General features: G+C 44.0%; 2 protein-coding genes across 6 annotated transcripts in view; both read right to left on the bottom strand.

Moving 5' to 3' along the window:
• Nucleotides 1-12,468, bottom strand: part of LOC122420590 (zinc finger protein 665-like) — a 161,995-nt gene extending 149,527 nt beyond the window's left edge. For all 3 annotated transcript variants that reach the window (XM_043435853.1, XM_043435855.1, XM_043435854.1), the window contains exons 1-2: nt 12,401-12,468; nt 37-125 (exon numbers count right to left, since the gene is read on the bottom strand). The gene's annotated coding sequence lies outside the window, so the exon portion shown is untranslated. The remainder of the gene's footprint in view (nt 1-36; nt 126-12,400) is intronic.
• LOC122420627 (zinc finger protein 665-like) overlaps nt 1-25,630 on the bottom strand; it is a 48,240-nt gene that overhangs the window by 8,652 nt on the left and 13,958 nt on the right. Inside the window, exons 5-7 of one of the 3 annotated variants that reach the window (XR_006263334.1) lie at nt 24,533-24,615; nt 19,616-19,746; nt 18,779-18,982 (exon numbers count right to left, since the gene is read on the bottom strand). Coding sequence is in view for 1 of the 3 variants with exons in the window: in XM_043435964.1 (XP_043291899.1) it covers nt 4,445-4,450 (6 nt within the window). In the remaining 2 variants the exon portion in view is untranslated. Of the gene's footprint in view, nt 1-4,444; nt 4,451-18,778; nt 18,983-19,615; nt 19,747-19,974; nt 20,032-24,532; nt 24,616-25,630 lie in introns of those variants that run through there. The other 2 variants (XR_006263335.1, XM_043435964.1) reach the window with 2 other exon arrangements.

Here is a 25,630-nt window from a genome sequence, read left to right as displayed (position 1 = left end):
GAGAAACAGAATAATCAACCAAGAATATGAGTTCACCTGAGAAAGAGCCATTCCAGACTCTTCCTTCTTTCACCTTCCTCCTCTTCTGGGCTTCCTCAGGCAACATGAGTCTTCAGAGGTCTATCCTGAAAGTTGAAAACATGCTGTTTAATGCTTAGAGTCAACACACCCCCTTCCTGTGCCCCCACACAGGAAAACCCTCACCGTGTGGAACAGACAGTCCTCTGTTCCCACTGTCTCAGGAGGGACTCAGGACAGGCAACTCCCACACAGAGACCAACATGGGACTTTCCCACACTTTCCCTCGGATCACACTCCCCTCCTGGTGAGGCCTCATGTACACAGCAGCAGGGGGCATGTCCGCTGACCCCACGATCCCCTCAGGTCACACAGCAGGCCCTGGTCCAGCCTCAGGGCAGAGCAACCTTACCCTCAGCCCAGATCTCAGCCCTCAGGATGGAAGGACTCAAGAGTCCTGATGCTCAATGCTAGATGCACCAAGGTCCCTTACATACCATTGAGGCTGAGCCCCATATGGACTTTTCAAAGGGGAATCTCTGGTCAGGGCACAAATGTATTTGCAAAATGCCTCATCGATGTAATGTGTAGCCTGGATGAGCACCACTCAGCGGAGGCAAGCACAGCATACCTTGCACCTTTTTCTTTTAAAGTTTTACTAAGGTATAATTGACAAATAAATATCATGTATATTTAAGATGCACAATGTGACATTTGACATATGTATATACACATATACTGTGAAATAACTACCAAAATGAACTTCTGCATTTTTCTCCAAATAGCTGGAAAAATCCTCCCACACATTAGTGCATGACTTACCCAGCTCATAAAAACTAAGTATGCCCACAGCCCAGGGTCACTCTCCCCTTCAGAGACAACCATATTCTGCCTATGGAATGTGTATTTCTCTCAATAAACCCGCTTTATCATTCTTGGGGTTCTCGAGGCAAAGATACTGAAGGAGTCTGCCATTCCCTTCTGCAGTGGACCATGTTTCATGAGCACTCTCCACCATGACCCGGGCATCTTGGGCAGCCCGGCACAGCATGGCTCACTCTACGTCTCCCTCTTGAATTCTTTCCTGCAGGAAGCCAGGGGCCCTTACTTGGAGACCTATCCCAAGATTTCCCCTGGGACATGACCATTCTCTCGCACCCCCATTCTTCTGCAACAGTACTTCATGGCATTTAATAGGAGAGGAAAATGTAGCTAACTGAGAACACATATTTTAAAGAGGAAAGAACCGAGCGTATAAAAAGGTGTGGGGTGTATGTGAGTCCCCGTCTTTGTGTTTCAGAAAGACAATGCTACCATGTTTGAATGTTGATCAAAGTAACTTCCAAGAAGTAAAAATCCATGATGCCACACAGCCCTGACCCTGAGGGAGGAGCTGGCAACCGGGACACAATTTCAGGGCCAGCAACAGCCAGAGGCAGTTTCAGACTATTCCCAGTCAATTACTAAGGAGAGAGCACAGGCCCTGAGGCCGACGGTTGAGGCAGTTCGAGGAGATCTCTTCCCTTTGCTCCCGGAGCTCAGTGGAGAAGACACAGGGTCTTTGAGGAAAACAGATGGGAGAGGTGGAGGTGGACTTTTGAGGAGCTCCACAGGAAAGGTGTGGAGCAGACACACAGGGAATGTGAGGGAGCAGCCAGGAATCTGAAGCGAGACCAGTCATTTTGGGGATGTGTTTTTCTCCAGCTGCGATGAGCCACACGGGGACAAGGGGGCATCTGGAGAGCAGTGGGTGTCGGGGAGAATCCACGTCCACACACCAGGCCTTCGCTTTGGGGCATTTGACTTGCATGACTGTAAGTGATAAGGTGGGTTTGTCTCCATTTTGGGGGGGTGGGGGTGGGGTGTTGCACCAGGCAGCATGCGGGATGTTAGTTCCCTGACCAGGGATCAAACCTGTGCCCCTGAAGTGGAAACACTGAGTCCTAACCACAGGACCACCAGGGAAGTCCCAGGAAGTGCAGAGTCTTAAGCACTTTTAAACACTTAAACACTGCAGAGCCAGGGAAGCCCCCGTTTCCATCATTTACGGAAAATTACTCAGTCATTAAAAAAAAAAAAAGTAATGCTATTTGTAGCAGCACAGATGGACCTAGAGATTCTCACACTGAGTGAAGTAAGTCAGACAGAGAAAGACAAATATTGTATGATATCAATCATATGTGGAATCTTAAAAAAAAGGCTACAAATGAACTTATCTACACATCTGAAATGGAGTTACAGACGTAGAAAATAAGCTTATAATTATCAAAGGGTAAGAGGGGGAGGGATAAACTAGGAGACTGGAACTGACACATACATACTACTATATATAAAATAGATAACAAATTAAACCTTAACTGTTGAGCACAGTCTTCTGTGACGACCTATATGGGAAAAGAATCTAAAAGAGCAGATGTATGTATTTGACAATTCACTTTGCTAACCACCTGAAACTAACACAACACTGAAAATCAATCATACCCCAATAAATATTAAAAAACCAGCCTCCGTTGTGGCTCAGATGATAAAGAATCCACGTGCAATGCAGGAGACCAGGGTTCGATCCCTGGGTTGGGAAGATCCCCTGGAGGAGAGCATGGCAACCCACTCCAGTATTCTTGCCTGAAGAATCCCACAGACAGAGGGGCCTGGTGTGCTACTATCCACAGGGTCACAAAGAGCTGGACATGACTGAGCAACAAAGCACACACACACACAAATTAAAAATATATCATACACTCTTTATGTAGTGAATACGCAAATGAGACGGACACAAAGTTACACTGGTTCCGCTATGCCATCTCTCCATGTTGGGAGACTGATGTGTGCAGAGGTCCTTTGCCCTAGAGGAGTGAGGATGGGCTGAACAGGAACAGCTGAGGATGGTGGAGCCAAGGGTCCTCCATTTAGACAATGCTCCCTGCCCTCCAAAGGTGCAAAGGTCTTGTGCAAGTTCAACTAGGATGGCAGTGAGCTCATCACAGTGGTAGCTGCTCCAGGCTGAGCAAACCCATTCTGGCAATAGGAAAGCCGAAAACTGGGACTTCCTTGGCAGTCCAGTGCTTAGGACTCACCAGCTTTCACTGCTGTGGGCCCCGGTTCGATCCCTGGTAGGGGAACTAAGGAGCCCAAAAGCTGTGCAGTCAAACATAATATAAAACAATCCACAGAAAGAGGAGGAGGCTCTTGGCTGCCTTGACACTTAATTGGAAAAAGGTTCCTGGAATCTAAGGTTTCTCGCTCTGCATTGATATGGTGTGTGTGTGTGTGCTGTGTGCTTAGTCGTGTCCGACTTTTGTGACCCCATAGACTGTAGCCCGCTAGGCTCCTCTGTCCATGGCATTCTCCAGGGCAGAATACTGGAGTGGGTTGCCATTTCCTTCTCCAGGGGATCTTCCCGACCCAGGAATTGAACCCAGGTCTCCTGCATTGCAGGCAGACTCTTTTACCGACTGAGCTACATTGATACTAGCTGAAGAAAAATCACAGCCTGAAATGCTGACTTGACTGGCTTTACTGGGATTGTGCAAACCAACAGTGAGAAGAACAGCAGGCAAGTGATGTCTGACAGAACGGTGGAGGAGAAGCTGAGGCCGTCAGGGCACAAAGAGAGAAAACACTTTACTTCCTCAGGTCATCCAATGGGGACACCACCGTGAGTGCCATTCTAGAGAAGACAATGAAGACATGTGCACAGAGGGTGAGTGGGTGTTGAGTAGAAAGACAAGATCCTTTCTCTAAATGGGGCCCCAATACCTCACCTGCTTCTATTGGGCTAGCTGCTGAGCACTGGTGAGTAGGAACAGAGCTCTTCCTTCACCTCTTTCCTGAGCTTTCCTGCTCTCGCAGGGCTCTGAGTTCCCAAACACCGTCCCCCTTCCTGTTTCCTCCCCAGAACACAGCAGCCCTCCTCCTCAAAGAAATACGCTTATTCCACATATAGTTTAAAACACCTTGCCCCTCCGCACCGCAGCTTCCTTGTGACTGTGTTGCGTGTGTGTGAGTTCCGGGACGGGCAGGCAGAGGCGGCAGAGTGACCACCCCTGGTCTGGCAGTAAGACAACAGCAGCTGGGTCTTCCTGAGGCTGACATCTCTCCACTGTGACTGCCCCTGATCGGCTGAACAATCTTTCCCTGAGTCACGAGTCCTCGCAGCCCTTTTCCCGTTGGTCCCATCCCCAGCAGGCCCTCGCTGATGAGAACTCTCTGCCATGTGAGTCTTAACACCCATCGTTTCCCTTCTGGACTCAAACAAACCTACAGACTTCCCTGGGGTCTGACACACTCCCCAGAAACTGCAGAGCCATCCCCTTACCTGCTACACAACCCCATCAAACATTCCAGGCCCCCATGACTCATGCATTCATGATGGAATGATACTCATGAAGACCACTAGACATGACACCATGTTTTCTTTCACGGTGACCCCAGTCTGAGCACTGTCACCTCCAAAATCTACTAACAAAACAGAGCTTTGGCCAGTGATGCCAATGAGACCCCGACATCTTCCCAGGAAACATTCCAAATTCTCCTTTGTGTCTTGCAAAATGCACCTGAGACTTTGCTGCAACCCCCAAATATCCCAAAATACCAAAGATAACCCACAAAATGACCTCTGAGATGTTCTCTGTAACTACACTATGGGTGGCACAATGATTTCTGCCCCCCCACAAAGACCCCACACTTTGCTGGTGGCTCAGTGGTAAAGAAGTCACCTGTCAGTGCAAGAGATGTGGGTTCGATCCCTGGGTTGGGAAGATCCCCTGAAGAAGGATATAGCAACCCAGTCCAGTAATTTTGTCTGGGAAATCCCATGGACAGAGGAGCCTGGTGGGCTACAGTCTATGGGGTCACAAGAGTCAGATATGAGTTAGGGACTAAACCAGCACCAAAAGACCCCACAAAATCCACGGTTTGGAGTGAGTGCTGTGGGGCACCTCCTGAATCCACCCCCTGTCCCCCCAGGGCCAAGGCAGCCATCCTCCTGCTCCCAGAGCTCCCTGTGGGTTCCTCTCAGGCTTTGGTTAACAATACAAGATAACATTCCTTTTCCTAATTCTACTTCCTCATTCCTCTTCAGGTATGATCATGGCTTTCCCTATGAAACCCATGCCTGAAAATCTCAACCTCAAAAAACAAAACCAACAACTCAATCTCAGCCTCTGCGTCCCAGGGAACCTGAGAAAAGACACTATGGCACCAAGGCCAATCCACACAGCCCCATAGCTCCCTGTGAACCCACGTCTAGATGCTCCAGCCAGATGCCCCTTTCCAAAAGTTCCACACACCCCTTGAACCCCAAGCCATGCATGGGACAGGCGCTCACACAGCTCACTGGGCTCCTCTGGAGGCCCACACTTGCTGCCATATCCCTCCTGCAGACCCCTAAAGTCTTTCCTCCACTTTTCCGCAGGTCTTGACATTTCCTCCAGGCTTCCCAAGTGGCACTAGTGGTAACAAATCTGCCTGCCAATGCAGGAGATGCAAGAGATGTGGGTTCGATCCCTGGGTGGGGAAGATCTCTTGGAGAACGAAAAGGCAACCCACTCCAGTATTGTTGCCTGGAAAATTCCATGGACAAAGGAGTCTGGTGGGCTACAGTCTGTGGGGCTGCAAAACACTGGGACATGACTAAGTGACTGAGCACACACACAGCTCAGGCACACATGAACAAATCAGGCTAAAAGGCACCCATATGCAGAGGCACTACAACAGGTGTGGACAGTGCTGCAAACAGCAGGACACTGGGCATTCATTACGGAGATCAAGAAGTAGGCCCTGCCTGGAAACCTCACCAGCAACTAGGGACACAATGGAGTCTAGTTTTAAAGGCGTTTGAGGGTTGGCTGGATTGTGTTTGGTGAGGAAGTCATGGAGAGAGAAAGAGAGAGAAAGACAGCCCCACTCTCACTGTCTCCTGTCCTCCCCACTCAGAGAAAACTGCAAGGTATCCCAGCTCCGAGGGGTGGGCCCTCCTTCATGCCCATCCCCACGCTCCTAAGCTTCTCTGCATCCTTAGCAAAGTGTAGTCAGTATCCCTGACTCTGAGCAGATGAACTGCTGCAAGGCAAGGCTCCCATCCAAGATGGCAGCTCACCCCAGAAGCACACAATTTGAAAGACTGGGGGGCTATAGTGGAGCAGAGACACAGTGGAATGAACACAGGGACACCTCAGGACACTGCATGGGGGACACTGGTTCTGTGGGGCTAAGCCTTAGTGCATATAATTTTGCTCTTATTTTGAGTAAATAAGTAGTCATAGCAGGTTTAGTTCAATTCAAGTTGAAATTTCCACAACAAATATGGGAACTAACCTCATCACCTGCCCAAGCTCCTCGTTCTTCCCTGAGGAGTATTCCACCCAACTCCAGTCCCCAGCATCGAAATCTTCCCAAAGGGAAGTGTCACAGGTGTCCTGGAAAGAAGATGGAGACCAGGCACCCTCCAATGGAGGGGAAACAGGAAAGACCCAAGATAATCAATGAAGAAGAGCATTTCTGATAGAGGAGACTGATGTGGGAGCAGTAAAACCTGGGTCATGAGACAGAGAACAGCAGGTGAAGGAAACTTCAGAAGATGAGCAGGAGAAGGTGGGGAGACAGCTCTGGCCAAGACCTGAAGGAGGAGAAAGGGCCAGAGCAGCAATGCTTTAGAGACAAAGAGTCAAGCAGGAGGTGAGATCTGAGACAGAAAAGGTGTTGATGTTTGGGAGCAGAGAAAAGGTGAATGTGACCAGGGCAGAGGGAACTTTGAGAAAAGGGTTAGCTCCCAGGACTCGACTGGAGACATCTGCTTAGGAGCTCATGGCTCATGTTGCAATAGATCACGTAAAAGCAAAGAAAATGGAGTATCAGACTAACTAGGTGAAATCAGCTTCCAGCTCTTAAAATAAAAGACCATGGACATCTTTACCCAATATCCATTGGGAGACAGTCTAAAATTCTTTACTAGTTACCAAAGAATATTTCCAATATATAAGATAAAAGAAGAAAGTCACAGGTTTTCTCTAAACCAGAAACAAATTTAAAAGGGAAACAATTTGTAATTAAAAAAAAACCCAAAAAACCCAAAACCCTACAAAGGGACGTCCATGGTGGTCCAGTGGCTAAGACTTGGAGCTCCCAATTCAGGGAGCCTGGATTCAATCCCTGGTGGGGGAATTAGATCTCATGTGCTGCAACTAAGAGTTCACATACCGCAACGAAGACCAGGCACAACCAAATATATATACACTCACACACATATATACATCCTACACACACATGTATATCTGACACAATTTTGTAATATATGTATACATATATACATATACACACATATATACATATCTAGATACATGTGTGTGTGTATATATATATATACATATATATACACTCTGTGGGGTCTCTGGGTCCTGGTGTGCACAAGGTTTTGTTTGAGCCCTCCAAGCATCTCTGGTGGGTATGGCATTTGATTCTCAATGTGATTTCGCCCCTCCTACCGTCTTGCTGGGGCTTCTCCTTTGCTCTTGGATGTGCAGTATCTCTTTTTGGTGGGATCCAACATTCTCCTGTCGATGGTTGTTCAGCAGCGAGTTGTAATTATGGAGTTCTCAAAGGAGAAAATGAGTGCACATCCTTCTACTCTGCCGTCTTTAAGCGGTTTTGTATAGGAACCTGGAATGTTAGGTCCATGAATCAAAGTAAATTGGAAGTGGTCAAACAGGATGTGGCAAGACATTTTAGGAATCAGTGAACTCAAATGGACTGGAACAGGCAAATTTAATTCAGGTGACCATTATATCTACTACTGTGGGCAAGAATCCCTTAGAAGAAATGGAGTAGCCCTCATAGTCAACAAAAGAATCCAAAATGCAGTACTTGGGTACAATATCAAAAATGACAGAATGACCTTGGTTCGTTTCCAGGGCAAACCATTCAATATCACAGTAATTCAAGTCTATGCCCCAATCAGTAATGCTGAAGAAGCTAAAACTGAATGGTTCTATGAAGACCTACAAGACCTTCTAGAACTAACACCCAAAAACGATGTTCTTTTCATCATAGGGGACTGAAATGCAAAAGTAGGAAGTCAAGAGATACCTGGAGTAATAGGCAAATTTGGCCTTGGAGTACAGAATGAAGCAGGGCAAAGACTAACAGAGTTTTGCCAAGAGAACGCACTGGTCATAGCAAACACCCTCTTCCAGCAACACAAGAGAAGATTCTACACTGGACATCACCAGATGGTCAACACTGAAATCAGACTGATTATATTCTTTGTAGCCAAAGATGGAGAAGCTCTATACAGTCAGCAAAAACAAGACCAGGAGCTGACTGTGGCTCAGATCATGAACTCCTTATTGCCAAATTCAGACTTAAATTGAAGGAAATAGGGAAAACCACTAGACCATTCAGGTATGACCTAAATCAAATTCCTTATGATTATACAGTGGAAGTGACAAATAGATTCAAGGGACTAGATCTGATAGACAGAGTGTCTGAAGAACTATGGATGGAGGTTCGTGACATTGTACAGGAGGCAGTGTTCAAGACCACCCCCAAGAAAAAGAAATGCAAAAAGGCAAAATGGTTGCCTGAGGAGGCCTTACAAATAGCTGAGAAAAGAAGAGACGCTAAATGAAAAGGAGAAAAAGAAAGATATACCTATTTGAGTGCAGAGTTCCAAAGAATAGCAAGGATAGATAAGAAAGCTTTCCTCAGTGATCAATGCAAAGAAATAGAGGAAAACAATAGAATGGGAAAGACTAGAGATCTCTTCAAGAAAATTAGAGATACCAAGGGAACATTTCATGCAAAGATGGGCACAATAAAGGACAGAAATGGTACGGACCTAACAGAAGCAGAAGATATTAAGAGGTGGAAAGAATACAGAAGAACTATACAAAAAAGATCTTCATGACCCAGATAATCACGATGGTGTGATCACTTACCGAGAGTCAGACATCCTGGAATATGAAGTCAAGTGGACCTTAGGAAGCATCACTATGAACAAAGCTAGTGGATGTGATGGAATTCCAGTTGAGTTATTTCCAATCCTAAAAGATGATGCTGTGGAAGTGCTGCACTCAATATGTCAGCAAATTTGGAAAACTCAGCAGTGGCCACAGGACTGGGAAAGGTCAGTTTTCATTCCAATCCCAAAGAAAGGCAATGCCAAAGAAAGTTCAAAATCGCACAACTGCATTCATCTCACATGCTAGCAAAGTAATGCTCAAAATTCTCCAACCCAGGCTTCAACAGTATGTGAACTATGAACTTTCAGATGCTCAAGCTGGATTTAGAAAAGGCAGAGGAACCAGAGGTCAAATTACCAACATCCTTTGGATCATCAACAAGGCAAGAGAATACCAGAAAAACATCTACTTCTGCTTTACTGATTATGCCAAAGCCTCTGACAGTGTAGATCACAACAAACTGTGGAAAATTCTTAAAGAGATGGTAACACCAGATCACCTCACCTGCCTCCTGAGAAACCTGTATGCAGGTCAAGAAACAAGTTAGAACCAGACATGGAACAACAGACTGCTTCCAAATTGCAAAATGAGTATGTGAAGGCTGTATATTGTCACCCTACTTATTTAACTTATATGCAGAGTATAGCATGAGAAATGCTAGCCTGTATGAAGCACAAACTGGAATAAGATTGCTGGGAGAAATGTCAATCACTTCAGATACGCAGATGACACCACTCTTATGGCAGAAAGTGAAGAAGAACTACAGAGCCTTTTGATGAAAGTTAAAGAGGAGAGTGAAAAAGTTGACTTAAAGCTCAATATTAAAAAAACGAAGATTATGACATCCGGTCCCATCACTTCATGGCAAATAGATGGGGAAACAATGGAAACAGTAACAGATTTTATTTTTTTGGGCTCCAAAATCACTGCAGATGGTGATTGCAGCCATGAAATTAAAAGATGCTCGCTCCCCCGAAGAAAAGCTATGACTAACCTAGACAGCATATTAAAATGCAGAGACATTACTTTGCCAACAAAGGTCTGTCTAGTCAAAGCCATGGTTTTTCCAGTAGTTATATGTGGATGTGAGAGTTGGACTATAAAGAAAGCTGAGCACCGAAGAATTGATGCTTTTGAACTGTGGTGTTGGAGAAAACTCTTTAGAGTGTCTTGGACTGCAAGGAAATCCAACTAGTCAATTCTTAAGGAAATCAGTCCTGAATATTCATTGGAAGGACTGATGCTGAAGCTGAAACTCCAATACTTTGGCTACCTGATGCGAAGAACTGATTCATTAAAAAGACTCTGATGCTGGGAAAGATTGGTTGGATGGAATCACTGACTTGATGGACATTAGTTTGAGCAAGCTCCGGGAGTTGGTGACGAACAGAGAAGCCTGGTGTGCTGCAGTCCATGGGGTCACAAAGAGTCAGACTGACTCAGCGACTGAACTGAACTGATAGCCTACACAATTATATATACATACATATATATATATAGAGAGAGAGAGCCTACACCATTTTATATATACATATATATATAGCTTACACCATTATACACACACACACACACACACACATATATATAGCCTACACAATTATATATTTTACATATATATATATCCTACACAATTCTGGTTTCAAAGTCAGAAAATATTATGAATATAAATTTAGAAAATCACATGCGTTGATTACAGGATGTCCAGCAATTTCAGCAAAGCAACTTCAGAAGTTATTATTTATAGGAAAGTAGAAATTGAATGATAAGATTTAGTTCAAGCTACAAAAAGAACAATGAAAAAAATGACCAGAAACAGGAGTTGTAATTTTCCTTTAAATAGGCATCATGAAGTGACAATTTTCTCTTGCTCCAAACACACACACACACCCTATTCCATGTCCCTGGTTGAAGGATTGCAAATGGAAGTTATCTTCTGATAAAAATAAATATAAAACACACAAGCATTAGAGAGTGGAATTTTGCAATTCTCATCATCTATACAAACTTTTAAATTTATCAGGCTATAAAGTCATGATATCACAACAATAGTTTACATCCATTTACATCCAAATTCATATCCAACTGACTCACATGGGTCCAGGTCACTCCTCTTTCTTCACTAATACGTGTTCCCCTCTGTCATTCTGTTTATCTCCCTTTCTTTTTTTCCTCTCTCTCTCTCCTTTTGTTCCCCTCTGCTTTGGGCTGTTACTGCCCTTCTATTTCTCCTCTCACACCAGCCCTGCCCACTCTGCCACTCATTACTTCTCTCTGTTGCTCTTTTTTCCCCAATCTGACTGTCCTAAATCTCCAAGTATTAATATTTCTGCCTCTTCTCCTATCTGAGCTTCCTCTCCGCTCCCTCCCTCTTACCCCTGTGACATTCCCCTCGACCCGCTCCGCACCAGCGCCCCTCTACCCCGACCCCTCGTCTCCCCCGCCACCCCGAATCCTTGGGGGCAGATTTCCGTCCAGGTCTTCTTCTGTCCCAGCACCATCAAGACTCCAAGTCTCACCCTCTCGCCTGCACCATCAGAATGACGCGCTTCACCACTGTTTCCCCGCTGCTACCGCTGAGCAAGGGCCCCTCTCCTATTCTGCTCACCTTCATTTCTCCGGAGATCCTGCTTTTCTCTAAACTTCTCTCCTTTCCCCACCCGCTACCTTCAAGGCTTATTCTCTTTCAAGAAGGTCTCTTCCAAGTGCCTCACCAGTTCTCTTCATTGCCATCGCTTCTCCCTCAAGCTTTTCTCAACTTTCTATTTCTCTCCGAGTCTCTGCTTCTCCTGACCCCCCTCGCCCACAATTTACAGGGATGGCGACTGAATAAGAAGCCCCCCTCCCGCAAGAGCCTGTTTTCCAGAGGGTGGAATTTGGAACCGAAGATCATGGGTGTCACATGGCTGACCCCTGTCACCTCTGCCAACACGGGTTTAGAGGAAAGGTCACTATGAAGGGAACGCCTGCGGGGCAGAAGAACCGGCCTGAGGAGACGCGAGGACAATGGGGCTGGGAAGGTGGGGGGGGGTCTCAGGACGGGGAGAAGACGCAGCCTCTCCGAGAATGGGGTGACCGGAGCAGACCTCAGGGGCCGAGAGGGCGAGGCTGGGGGTGGTGGTGCGAATAAATCCACCTCATGGGAGGGAATTTTATGCGGTTGCAGGAGGGGCAGAGGGGTCAGTGAGGTCAGTGAAGGGTTTTAAGCTGGAAAGGGGTGCGAAAGGCAGCGTCTAAGCGGACCGAAGGCAGGAACCGGCTCCAGGGCGACTTTAAACAGAAAGGTAAGTACCTGTGGAGACGTCTGAATTTGCTGGGGGGTGGTGGGGCGGGCGCGGGGATTCATGGTCTGTAGCGACCCTGAGACCCCGGGTACAGAAGAAAGGAAACTGCGAGGCTCAGATTTGACTAAAAAGACAGAAACTCACGCTGCGTAGCGAAACCTTCTCTCTCGACTGTCAGCTTCCGGGTGTGTGAGAAACTGCACGCACGAGGAGTAAAAAGGCTGAGCGGTCTGGGGGGCGGGGCCTAGGCGGGGCGAGGCCGTAAGAGGGCGGGCCGTGGAGAGAATAGGGCCTGCGTGGGTACCCCGGGCGCGGTGGGCGGGGCCTGCGTGGGGACCTCGGGGTGGGGAGGCGGGGCCTCGGGGCGCGGTGGGCGGGGCCAGCGGCGGGTACTCATTGATAGGCCAAAGAATGGAATTTTGGACGGTCTGTGTCTGGCTTTCCCCCAGGTAAACAAGGGACCTAGCGGGAGTCTTAAATCAGTGATAATGGGGAAGGATGGGTCTTGACAGTATTCCACAATTAGAGGGTCTGAAGTAAGCTTCAACTCTGTCACCATAAACTGTAGCAACAGGCAAAAGTCAATAATGATAAATACACATGCTATAGTTGAAAATGGAACATTAGGAATATTAAACTAATAATAATAAAGACAATAACAAAGGCCCAAGAACCTTGGCGTGTATACCTTTGAATGATGCTGAAGGGTCCTGCGTGTCCATTTGTGGCTATGTTGTGTATGGTCTTGTCACATGCTGGAGACATCGGTACGTGTTGAAGGAATGTTGTTCTAAATAATTAAGTCAAGTCAGAGGTCTGGGTTGCTCTTTAATTGAACAAGAACCCAGAGGTTATATTGATGCCATATTCTTGGCTCTCGGTGCACCAAGGCCAAACTGAAACGTGGAGACAGAGTTATGGAGGAGAAAGAAAGAGTAGCTTTATAACTTTTCCAGGCAAAGTGGGGATACAGTAGCCTAGCACCTCAAGAACTGTGCCTGGTGAGCAGGGAGCAGGGAGAGTTTATATAGTCAGGTGAGGATATGTGATAAGGATCAGCAGTAATAGTCTTGCTGTCTTTCTTCTTCAGAGTTTCAGAACGGTAGGGTTGTTGACAAGATTAGGATGTTAATAGTGAAAGTCGCTCAGTTGTGTCCAGCTGTTTGCACCCCATGGACTATGCAGTCCATGGAATTCTCCAGGCCAGAACACTGGAGTGGGTATCTGTTCCCTGCTCCACGGGATCTTCCCAACCCAGGGATCGAACCCAGGTCTTCCGCGTTGCAGGCGGATTCTTTACCAGCTGCGCCACAAGGGAAGCCCAAGGGTGTGAATATATATATGTAAAACTGAATCACTGCTGTACACCCCAACCTAACAGAACACTGTAAATCAACTATATTTCAATAATTAAAAACATGAAAAAAGAAAATTAAAAAATAAAAATGAAAACCAACCTCTGGGCCGAGAAATTCTCTCCACAAAGGTAGCAGAGAAAAAATGCAGAGCTGCATTTAGTTTTTTAAATTGAAGTATAGTTGATTTACAATGTTAATATTTGCTATACAGTAGTGATTCGGTTATACATACATGTACATTTTTTTTCGTATTCTTTCCATTATGTTTTAACACAAAATATTGAATATAGCTCCCTGTGCTATACAGTAGGACCTTGTTCATCTATTTGATGTATAGTCAGACTATACTATTTTAAAAGCAAGTAATTAATGCAGGCAACACTGAAAAGAGTTGGGAATTATAGTCCACCTCTTTGAGGATATAGTCCATAAATGATTTATAATTATGCTGTTATTTTCTACGTGCTCCTTACACAGCTTCAGAAAACCTTAAGTTAATTTAGTGCCTACCATGCTGTTAAGGAAGTTAAAATGAAGGAAGTCTTGTTCAGGGTTCAGTAGCAGGAGAGCAGGCTTCTGACCTGCTCCTGACCTGCTCCGACACTGCCTGGATTCCATGCCTGCCCCCAAGCACAGCAAGTCAGGCAGCACTTTAGATAAGGTAGTAGGTCTTGGAATTCTTGAGCCCCCAGAGGCTTCCTACCCAGCCTCCACAGAGCTGCATTTTTGCACACAGACTGATGATCCCATTTTGTGGCCTGGGATTATAAGCAGGAGCCCTCAAACTGCAATTTGAAGTCTCACCTGTGGGGTGCACACACTGCCTGGGACCCCTTTCCCAACTGGGACTCTACATTGCTGTCATTCATAACTTCCCAGCACTGTTCAAGTCTGAATGTCGGTTCGGCCCAACTTGGTGATATATATGCTGTTACTTCTCTTGTTTCTAACTTCTTTTCTTCTAATGACTGTATATTGAAATTAATTAAGTTGAATAATCTATTAACAATTGAAACTTTATTTGCGTGTAACGAGTGGTTTTGTTGTTGCTGTTAACAAATCCTTTGAACCTAAAACAAATTGAGAGAGTAGTATTGAAACATATACATTACCATATGTAAAATTAGATAGCCAGTGGAAATTTGCTATATGACACAGGGAGCTCAAATCTGGTGCTCTGTGACAAGCTAGAGGGGTGGGATGTGGTGGGAGGTTCAAGAGAAGTGAACATATGTATACTTATGGCTGATTCATGTTGATATGTGGTAGAAACCAACACAATATTGTAAAGCAATTATCCTACAAATAAAAATAAATTTGAAATAAGAAAACGAAAGTAAAACTTTTGGCAAAACAGCTGTGTGGGTTATCTGTCTTGTCTCAATCATTTATTTGAAACACAGTATGCTATCTAATTTTTTGGGGGATAGAAAAGCTGAGGTACCATATTATATGTTTCAGGTGTACAATATAGTGATTCACAATTTTTAAAGGTTATATTCTACTTAGAGTTATTATAACATACTGAATGTATTCCCCATGTTGTACAATATACCTTGTAGCTTATTTTATACCTAGTAGTTTGTCCCTCTCACTCCCCTACTCCTATCTTGCCCCTCCCCTTCCCTCTCCCCACTGGTAACCCCTAGCTTGTTCTCTATATCTGTAGGTCTGCTTCAGACCTAGCTTCTCTATATCTGTAGGTTATACTTTTTACATTCTACATATAAGCAATATCATCTAGTATTTGTCTTTCTTAGTTCACTCAGCACAATGCCCTCTAAGTCCATTCATATCCATGTTGCTGCAAATGTCAAACGTTATTCTTTTTTATGCCTGAGTAGTGGAAATGGCAGCCCACTCCAGTATTCTTGCCTGGAGAATCCCAGGGACAGGAGCCTGGTGGACTGCCATCTATGGGGTCACACAGAGTTGGACACGACTGATGTGACTTAGCAGCAGCAGTATTCCTGCATCTTCTTTACCCAGTTATCTGTTGCTGGCCGGCTATCTAATGTTTTTATATTTCAATTCTTGACATCATTTCTCCTTTCACTTTTACCCCGTTCACTAGTCCTTCTCAGTGTTTTGTGTCATCCCATTTCTCTTCCCATAACTTAGAAGGGGTCTGGAAGCTTGAGAGGGGTCTGAGTGAGAGGAAAGAACTAGAGTCTTTAACAGAACTTCTCAGGAGAGCAGAGGATGCCATGAGAGACGTGCTTTGCTGGAAGTCCCTCATGGCTCGGCCCTCAGGGCTTCCTGATCTTTCTCTGTAGGATCTTCAATGCTCTAGAGATACAGACATGAAAAAGACTCTTCTTACATACCCCGATGGCCTTTTGGGAGATACTCACTAGACATGTTGTTTTGGTAGTCAAGAACTGGGATGAATTGCTTAAAAACATTCTCAGCTCCCCTAGCGTGTACTGCCATTGCTGCTACAGGTGAAATAATAATTGTGGTTCTGTGGGGAGGTGAGGTCACAGCATGACAAGGTTTTATTTTGGTGCCTGGCTGTCTCCCTCTCACATGTACTGGCTGTGGGGACCCTGGCACCAAGCTCCCCCATCCTGGCAGCCAGAGGACTCTGGTGAGTATCTTCTATTTTATTCTGAGTATTTTCTGTTTTATTCTGAGCCCTCTCCCACCCATAAGGGCAGGAGTGTATCAAGAATCTGGAGAGGTGCTCATTTCAGAAACAGGATTTTCCCAGGTAGAAAGTGGGCCAGGATACAGAGTCCTTTGGATGCAGGAATAATTCCTGGAGTATGTGCTGAACTCATGGAGAGAGATGGATAGTTCCTTACTCTATATATCAATTCCTGATGCCTTTTAATGTAATCCACCCCGATGAGGATGACTGCTGTTTTACTCTAGTATATTTCTAAATATATATTTTATATATTTAGGCTGAGCTAGGTCGTAAGTTGTGGCATGTGGGATCTAGTTCCCTGACTAGGGATCGAACCTGGCCCCCCTGCATTAAGAGTGCAGAGTCTTATCCACTGGACCAGCAGGAAAGTCCCCATGTAACTTTTTAGAACAAGGGTCCCCAACCTCTGGGATCTAATGCCTGATGATCTGATGTGGAGCTGATATAATAATAATAGAAATAAAGTGCACAATAAATGTAATGCACTTGAATCATCCTGAAACCATCTCCACCTCGTATCTTCTCCCCCAGGTCTGTGGAAACCAGTCTTCCACGAAACCAGTCCCTGGTGCCAAAAAAGTTGAGGACCACTGCCTTGGAACATAAGGTTCCTTTCTCAGTCCTGTGAGGGATCACGGTGACTTGCCATTCACCTTGTGCGTGCAGGCATCTTTGGTGAAAATTTATGTACAATAATGTTATATCATTTCCCTGAAAAATAACAATTGGTACAGAACAGACTGGTCAGACAACTGGGGAGATAATGGGACACACTTGAGGGAAGTTTAGTTTAAACATGCATCACCTTCCTTATAAATGTTACTAGCTACACTGCCTGTGTCCTGCCTATTTCACAGGATGATAGTTTCCTGTATACCAGATGTATGTCTTACTTAGCTTCTGAGCAAATTGATGATTCGATAATTTGAAACTATTGTCCAAATACCCAGTCTTTTAAGATCAGTGACTGTAGTTGTGTAACTCCAGATATGGAAAGAAATAACCAAGGCCCATCATTTCTTGGCTTGTAACAGAATAGCGAGAGAGAAGGTCCAGAAACCTTTGGCTACTGTTACAGGGTCTAGACTAGTGATGGCACATTGAGGAGCCCACCAACAAAATCCTTGGTGGACCTGGGAATGAGCATTCCCAGCTCCTAGCACTGGGGGACAAATTGGTCACAAATGCCTCCCAAACCTTGAAATTAAGACCAAAAGAGAAGGGACTGTAAAAATAAAGAATGTTGCCCACCAGCCAGTTCTACAAGAACCTCGTCATTAGTCACCGAGGTCACTGACCTACAGCTGCCCTGAGGGGATGAAGCAGACTCTGTTCTGGGAAAACTGGCAGAACTGGCCTTTAGAGACGAAGATATTTTCAGGAGAAATGTTTTCATGAACCTGGGTCCTTGCAGCTTCCTATACTTAGAAAAGCACTGAAACCATTCCCTGGGATGTCTGCTCCTGGTGACCAGCAGCAACCTTCCACTAAGAGGCGGCTTGACTGGGGATTTCACAGCCGCTTCCCGCAAACCACATGTAAACTGACCTCCTTCCAGAGGAGTTTTCAAAACTCTGCTTGGCTGGTAAAGTTGTCCCATTGGTTAATTCTTCTTTAACGCTACAACATAAATATCTTTTTTCCCTCTTAAGCTGAGCCCACTATCTGTTTCAAATGGATGCAGTAATTTTATCTCCATGTGGGTTAAAAAAAAAACCCAAAGAGAAACTCCCTGTGCTCTGATTACAGTGAAACTGTTACCCCTCTTGAAATTAGGCCAAGACTGAGTCTAGGGCTGCCTGGGAGATGCCCGGCTTAGGGCGCCCTGCAGCCAACAGCCACTGGTAGGCATGGTGCACACCCCTTTTCTGCTTTGTTCTTCCTGAGGCTGGCCCCATCCCTACTCCTCCCCTTCTCGGCCCTCTCCTCCTTTCCTCTCTTCCCAGGGCACATGCTCCCTGGCTCCCACCGCCTCCCTCCCCTCCTATCCTCGCTGCCTCCCCCACCCCTCCCTTGTGGACCCTTTTGTTTTCCGGGTTGGAGATTCACAGGGGATTTCAAAGCACCTTACTGGTGCAGAGAATGGGTGAATGGGCCGACCGCCCCCACTTTCCAGGAACGCTAAGGATGAGGCAGCCTACTTCAGAGTCACATTTCCAGAGAAAGGGAGAGTCCCAGTTCAGTTCCTTGGTATCCTAGGTCAGTTTGAGACTCACATGCCTCAGTCCTCGTGCCTTCAGGCTCCTCTCCTGGTTCCAAGGAGGTGGCCCCAGAGTTTTCCCCTCTGGGTTTTCTCAAGATCCACCTAAGCGTCTTGCCTGCGTCAGAAAGATAAACTCAGTCTCGTGTGGAATTTTTTCCCTTTGCTCTTAGAGCAAGTGAAAGGCATCAGCAAAGACTCATTATTTCTTGTGGATTTTTGTGTAGAAAATTGGAAAACCAATGAGAGATCACACTTAACCCACCCCTCCACCACGCCCCAAAAAAGAAATTAGGCAAAGACTATTTCAGAAAAAATATTAACATTGTTTGTGGGTTTCAGAGCAAAACGATCTTGACAGTTTGAAGCTTCATATGTGTTCTCCTGATACTTCTCTGTTAAAAATAAATGTTTTTAGGGATTTCCCTGGTTGTCCAGTGGTTAGGACTCTGTGCTTTCAAAGAAGGGGGCACAGGTTCTAGCTCTGGTCAGGGAACGAAGATCGAACACAGGGTCTGGGGAAAAAAAAGAATAACTTTTAATGTCAATCCTAAATTCATATCAAATCTACAATTTAAATTTATTCACTGCACTTGTTTCCCTGCCTCCTGCATGTCATTTGAAATACTTGTATATGAGTCTATTTCAATAATTATTACATTGTTCCTCACAGTTTCATTTAATCCTTTCATTATTAATCAATTATGCCCTATGTAATCAATAATAACTTATTCTCTCTTTTACAGTGTTTTGTCTCATATCTGTTTCAAAGCCTAGAGTTTAGCCCATCATATAACAGTAAAGATTTTGGTGGTTACTCTCATTTTATGCTTGTTCTTGGAATAAGGACAAATGCATCTCTGTTACATCACATTAAGCCATTCTTGCCCCTATAAACCCAACACTTCATCTGGGATAATCACTCTTACAGGGTTTTATGGTAGTTGGTGCTTTATCATCTGATTTTCATTTTAAATATTTATTCATAGGCAACACTGGCCTATAAAAAATAAACTTATAGACATAATTATAAAATTTCTACCATAACAACTATTAATGAAGATAAAAACATTTAAGAATGGCAAAGGACATCAGTTAAAAAAAAATAAAGTACAGGTTTTGAGGACACAAAGAGTAAAACTGACAACCTTTCTTCATGTAGGATTGTGGTGAAGAGGCTTGTCTGCAGCTAGAAAACACAGGTTCCATTTCTCACTCGGTCACCTAGGGGGCTGCGAGTTCGCATGGTTCTTACAATCTGTACTTAGGGGCTCCTCCTCTGAAAAATAATAACATTTCCGAGTTGAAGAGTCGATGTTGTTACATACAAAACAATACCACTTATGCAACCAGTTGTTAATGGAAACTATGAATGAGTATTGCTGAATGAAGAACTGTTGTTTAGTCGATAAATCCTGTAGGCCGCGAAAACTCCTCTGTCCATGGGATTTCCCAGGCAAGAATATTGGGGTGGGTTGCCATTTCCTATTCCAGGGGATCTTCCTGACTCATGGATTGAAGCCAGGTCTCCTGCTTGGCAGGCGAATTCTTTCCACTGAGCCACCTGGGAAGCCGGAGTGAAGAATAGCGGATTTCAATTGCCACGTCACCAAGTAACACAAAGCTCACATATTCCTGCAATGCCATCTTACTCTGAACATGAACCCTGGGGTCTGGGAGGTGGCGGAGTAGCCTCCAGGGATCTTGCAGTAGGGGTCATCTCCTTATCACAGACTGTAGTCGGAATCTTAGGGAATTTCTTGTTTCTTTATCAGAATGTTACCATTCAACTCAGGGGACACAGGTTAAAACCCCTTGATTTCACTCTCAGGCACCTGATCTTCGCCAACATCTTGGCCCTCCTTTCTAAAGGACCTCCCCAGATGGTGGCAGCCTTTGGATTGAGACATTTCCTCGGTGACCCTGGATGCAAACTCATTTTCTACGTTCACAGGGTGGCTGTGGGGGTGTCTTTCAGCACCACCTGTCTCTTAAGTGTCTTACAGGCCATTATGATTAGCCCCAGGAACTCCACATGGACAAGTCTTAAAGGAAAAGCTCCCAAGTACGCCGGCTTCACTCTTTACCTGTGCTGGATTTTGCACTTGCTTGTAAATACATTTGTGTTCACGTATGTGTCTGGGAAATGGAGCAGCACAAACACCACAAAGCAAAAAGATGTGGGATACTGCTCTATTACTCGTCTTGATACAATAACGTCCACACTATTGGCAGCTTTCTTAAGTCCTCCTAGCACTTTGTCTTTTGGACTCATGACCCTGGCCAGCGGATACATGGTTTTCACCCTGTACAGACACCACCGGCAAGTCCGCCACATTCCTAGGACCAACCGTTCAGCCGGATCCCCTCCTGAGACCAGAGCTGCCCAAAGAATCCTTGCCCTGGTGAGCACCTTTCTATCTTTCTACATGCTCTGCACCATTTTTGTGACTTACATGTTGGTTTTCAATCATCCCAGTTGGTGGCTGATTAACATCTCCTCACTAATTCGTTCATGTTTCCCCACTGTTAGCCCCTTTCTTCTCATGAGTCCAGACACCTGTGTATCCAGGCTCTGCTCTGCCTGCTGCAGAAGGAATAACCTGGTCCCTAATCAGGTCAGAAAGCTCTAAATTTTCCACTTGTATTCACAGTGTAAAATCTTTTATTAATCATTGAGTTTTTGCTGTGTCCAGCCCCACAAGGAGCTGTCACACCACAGAGTGGTGAGCAGCAGACTGTCTTCAGAAGTTAAAATCTATTGGTTGGTACAACCACTATGGAGAACGGTATGGAGGTTCCTTAAAAAAAACTAACAGTAGAACTGCCATATGATCTAGCAAGTTCACTCCTGGGCATGTATCTGGAGAAAACCATAATCTGAAAAGATACATGTGTCCCCATGTTCACAGCAGCACTATTTATAATAGCCAGGACACAGGGCAACCTAAATGTCCAACAGTGGAATGGATAAAGAAGATGTGGTACAATGAATACTACTCAGTCATGAAAAAGAACAAACTAATGCCATTACAGCAATATGGAGGGACCTAGAGATTATCATACAAAGTGAAGTTAACTCAGAGAAAGACAAATATCATATATCAATTTTATGTGGATTCTTTAAAAAAAATGATACAAATGAACTTATTTACAAAACAGAAACAGACTCACAGACATCAAAAAAACTTATGGTTACCAAAGGGGAAACGTGTTAGAGAGGATAAATTAAGAGTTTGGGATTAACATATACACACTACTATATATGAAACAGATAATCAACAAGGACCTATGGTATAACACAGGGAACTCAGTGTTCTGTAATAAGCTCTATGGGAAAAGAATCTGAAAAAGAATGGACATATGTGTATGTATAACTGAGTTACTTTGATGTACACCTGAAACTAACACATTGTAAATCAACTATACTCCAATATAAAAAATTAAGCAAAAAAAAAAAAAATCAGTCTAAGTAACATACACAAAAAATAAAATATATTGAAGACATTGAACCAGTTATTTACTAAGTAAAATGTCATTAATTTTGTTTTCATGAGCTGTTTCAATGTAAGACTTCACAGAGACAAGGAATCTGTTGTGTAAAATGTGGCCTGTGATTATTTGAAGATAATATAAAGTTTCTCTGAGTATTGTATTTCAATCTAACAAAAATTTCCCTACAATTCAGGAGGCAGTGAAATATGAGAAGAGTTTATGGAAAGAAAGAGCCTTCGGTTTTGATTCACATACCTAGGATGGATCTGGATGGGGGAATAGGGTGTCAGACACTGCACTGAAGGGCAGGTTTTTCCCTGGGTCAGGAAGATCCCCTGGAAAAGGGAATGGTAACCCACTCCAGTATTTTTGCCTGGGAAATCCAATGGACAGAGGAGCCTGGAGGGTCACAATCCACTGGGCTGCAAAGAGCTGGACATGACTGAGCACACATACACAATATTTTACTGTTGACTACATTGGGTTTCCTTTGGTGCCAATGGACACTTGGTTGTGTCCACCTCTTGGCTACAGTAAATAATGTTGCTGTGAATATGCTTGTACAAATTTCTTTCTGAGTCTTCTTTTAGTTCTTTGGGGTATATACCCAGTAGCAGAATTTTTGGATTATATGTTAATTCTGTGTTTAATTTTTTGAGGAACTGCCATGAGATTTCCATATTAGTTGTACCATTTCACATTCCAACCATCAGTGATTAAGGTTTAGTTTTACTAGATCCTTGCTAACACTTGTTATTAATATTTTCTGGTTTTTGTTTTTTAGATAATAAGTCATCTGAATGGATATGAGGTGGTATCTCATTGTAGAATATTTTTAAGATGGAAATTAACAAGCGAAAATACCAACTGGAGAGACTTCCCTGGTGGTCCAGTGGGTAAGACTCTGTGCTCCCAGTGCAGGGGCCCAGGTTCAACCCCTGCTCAGGGAACTAGATCCCACATCCCACAACTAAAAATCCCACAACAAAGACTGAAGAAGACACTGTGTGCACAATTAAGACGTGGTGCGGCCAAATATTAAAAGGAATAAAAATATCAGTTGGATGTTGGGATATTTAGAGGCTGAAATATTTTGTTAAATGGTATCTCAGTAAGTTTGAGGGAAGACAGGAGTCAGTTTGAACTCCCATGTCCTCTATCGGGCTTCCCTGGTGGCTCAGTGGTAAAGAACGCACCCACCAATGCAGGAGTTGAGGGTTCCATCCCTGGGTCAGGAAGATCCCCTGGAGAAGGAAATGGCAACCCACTCCAGTATTCTTGCCTGGGAAATCTCATGGACAGAGGAGCCTGGTGGGCTACAATCCACAGGGTTGCAAAAGAGTCAGACACTGCTTAGTTACTTAACAACTGTGATCACTGAACTCCTACTTTGTGCCAGGCAGTGTTCCAAATGCTTAATAGTTACCATTTCATGTGAACCTTGAAACAACCCAGCATTGTTCCTCCTGTCCTCCACTGAGGAAATATATCTATGGTGGAATCTTTACTATTTCTAGAATAGCAGAGGAGCAGTGTTGGGGCTCAGATGGTGAAGAGATCTGCCTGCAAAGCATAAGACTGGGGTTCGATCCCTGGGTTGGGAAGATCCCCTGAAGAAGGGAATCCCAACCCTCTCCAGTATTCTTGCCTGTAAAATCCCATGAATAGAGGAACCTGGCGAGCTACAGTCCATGGGGCCGCAAAGAGTCAGACATGAGCAACTAACATACACAAACAGGGTGGGGGTGTATGGCCTTTTCATTTATATGGATTTTTCTTTAGGCAAAGATCCAAGGGAACAAAGCAGAAGAATAAAAAAGTGGGAGAAATCATACACAAAGATTATAATATACCCTTATTTGTGATCACTAGATTTGAGGATACAAAAAAATTTAAAGGAGTTTCAACAATGAACGATATATTCAACCTTGTGTAACATATATATGTTTTATATATATATATATATATATATATATATATATATATATGAATTCCCTGGAGGTTCAGTGGTTGAGACTCCTTACTTCCTCTGCAGAGAGCACGGGTTCAATCCATGGTTGGGGAACTAAGATCCCAGATGCCACACAGTGAGGCCAAAAGCAATTAAAAAAAAAAAAAAAAAAGATGGTACCTGGCTTATTTTGAAGTGGCAAAGCATGTACGCAGTCCCTAGAACTTGGAAACAGCAAGGAAACAAATTTCTCTCAGTTCTGTTAAGATACTCATTTTAGACTTCTGACCTGAACTGGAAGACACCTTGTTTTAATCCACTTAGTCTGTGGTAATTTCTTACAGCCTGATGAAATAAAATGTGTACTTTAAGACAAGAAAAAATTTAAACATTAAATTCTGTTTAGGCCTCCTCCCTCTCTCCCTAATGTGCAGTGTGCACCTGTGTTACACATGAACTACAGTTCCTCTGGGATGGCCGTGCCTGCCCAACCAACAGAAAAGGTCTAATAGTTTCCCTTTCTTTTGGAGCTAGCAATTTAACTTCTTAAAAGAATGGTGTCTTTTCCCAATGCTATAGGAGGTCCTGGTGACCTGCTGTTCACTTTGAATGTACTTACCTGGACCATGTATCCTTGATGAACTTCATGTAAAATATCAGTAGGTCTGGGCTTCCCTGGTGGTCCAGAGGTTAAGAATCCACCTGCCAATGCAAAGGACACGGCTTCAATCCCTAGTCCGGGAAGGTCCCACATACCGCAGGGTAACTAAGCCACAACTACCGGAGCCCACATACCCTACAGCCTGTGCTCCACAACAAGAGAAGCCACCACAATGAGAAGCCTGCAACTAGAGAAAAGCCTTTGTGCAGCAATGAAAATATAGAGCAGTCAAAAATAAAATGTTAAAACAATTAAAAAAAATGTGTCATTTTGACATACAATCCTTTGTCTCAAAAATGTTTGTGACTGTACCTTGAACTCTTTAACAGTTGGAACAGTTGTCAGAGCTTTTTGAGAGTCTACTTCCTGGATTATAAGTAGTTTGGCTCAAATAAATTCCCTTTTCTTCTTGATAACTGAATTTTTGTCGGCAAGCTGCACTAGGAAACTACTGAAATGATTACAGATACACAAGTCTAAAGAATCTACAAAAATCTCTAGGGTAAATGAGATTAGTAAATTCTAAGGATACAAGATCAACATTCAAAAATCTACTGTATTTCTATATAGTAGCAATTAACACATGGAGACAAATTAAAAATAACATGTCCAATTATTCAAAAAGTAAAAGTAGAAATGTGCTAAACGAAGTGTTGACAGGATTTTGATGCTGATATTTATTTAATGCTGGTGAAAGAAACCAAAGAACAGACAAATAGACATACAACAGCCATTTATTGGAAGGCATAACACAGAAATGATGTCAAATGACTGCAAACTGATAGACATTTTCTATCAAGATATTTTGTAGAAACAAACAAGATTTTTCTAAAACTTACATGGAAAGAACTAGAATAGCAAAAACATCTGAAGAAGAATAAATTGTTTGGAGTCACTCTCATTTAAGACTTCTAACATGGTTAAAAGTAATCAAGACTGTGATGTCTGTGGAGTAAGACATACGGGTCAAAGAAACAAAACAGAAAACCCAGAAACAGCCCCCACACAAGTACTTCCAACTGAGTCTGACAAGGTACCAAGGAAACCGGGTAGACA

The sequence above is a fragment of the Cervus canadensis genome, chromosome 18, assembly GCF_019320065.1.
Source record: "Cervus canadensis isolate Bull #8, Minnesota chromosome 18, ASM1932006v1, whole genome shotgun sequence".
Classification (NCBI taxonomy): domain Eukaryota; kingdom Metazoa; phylum Chordata; class Mammalia; order Artiodactyla; family Cervidae; genus Cervus; species Cervus canadensis.
This window is presented reverse-complemented; position numbering and strand designations above follow the sequence as displayed.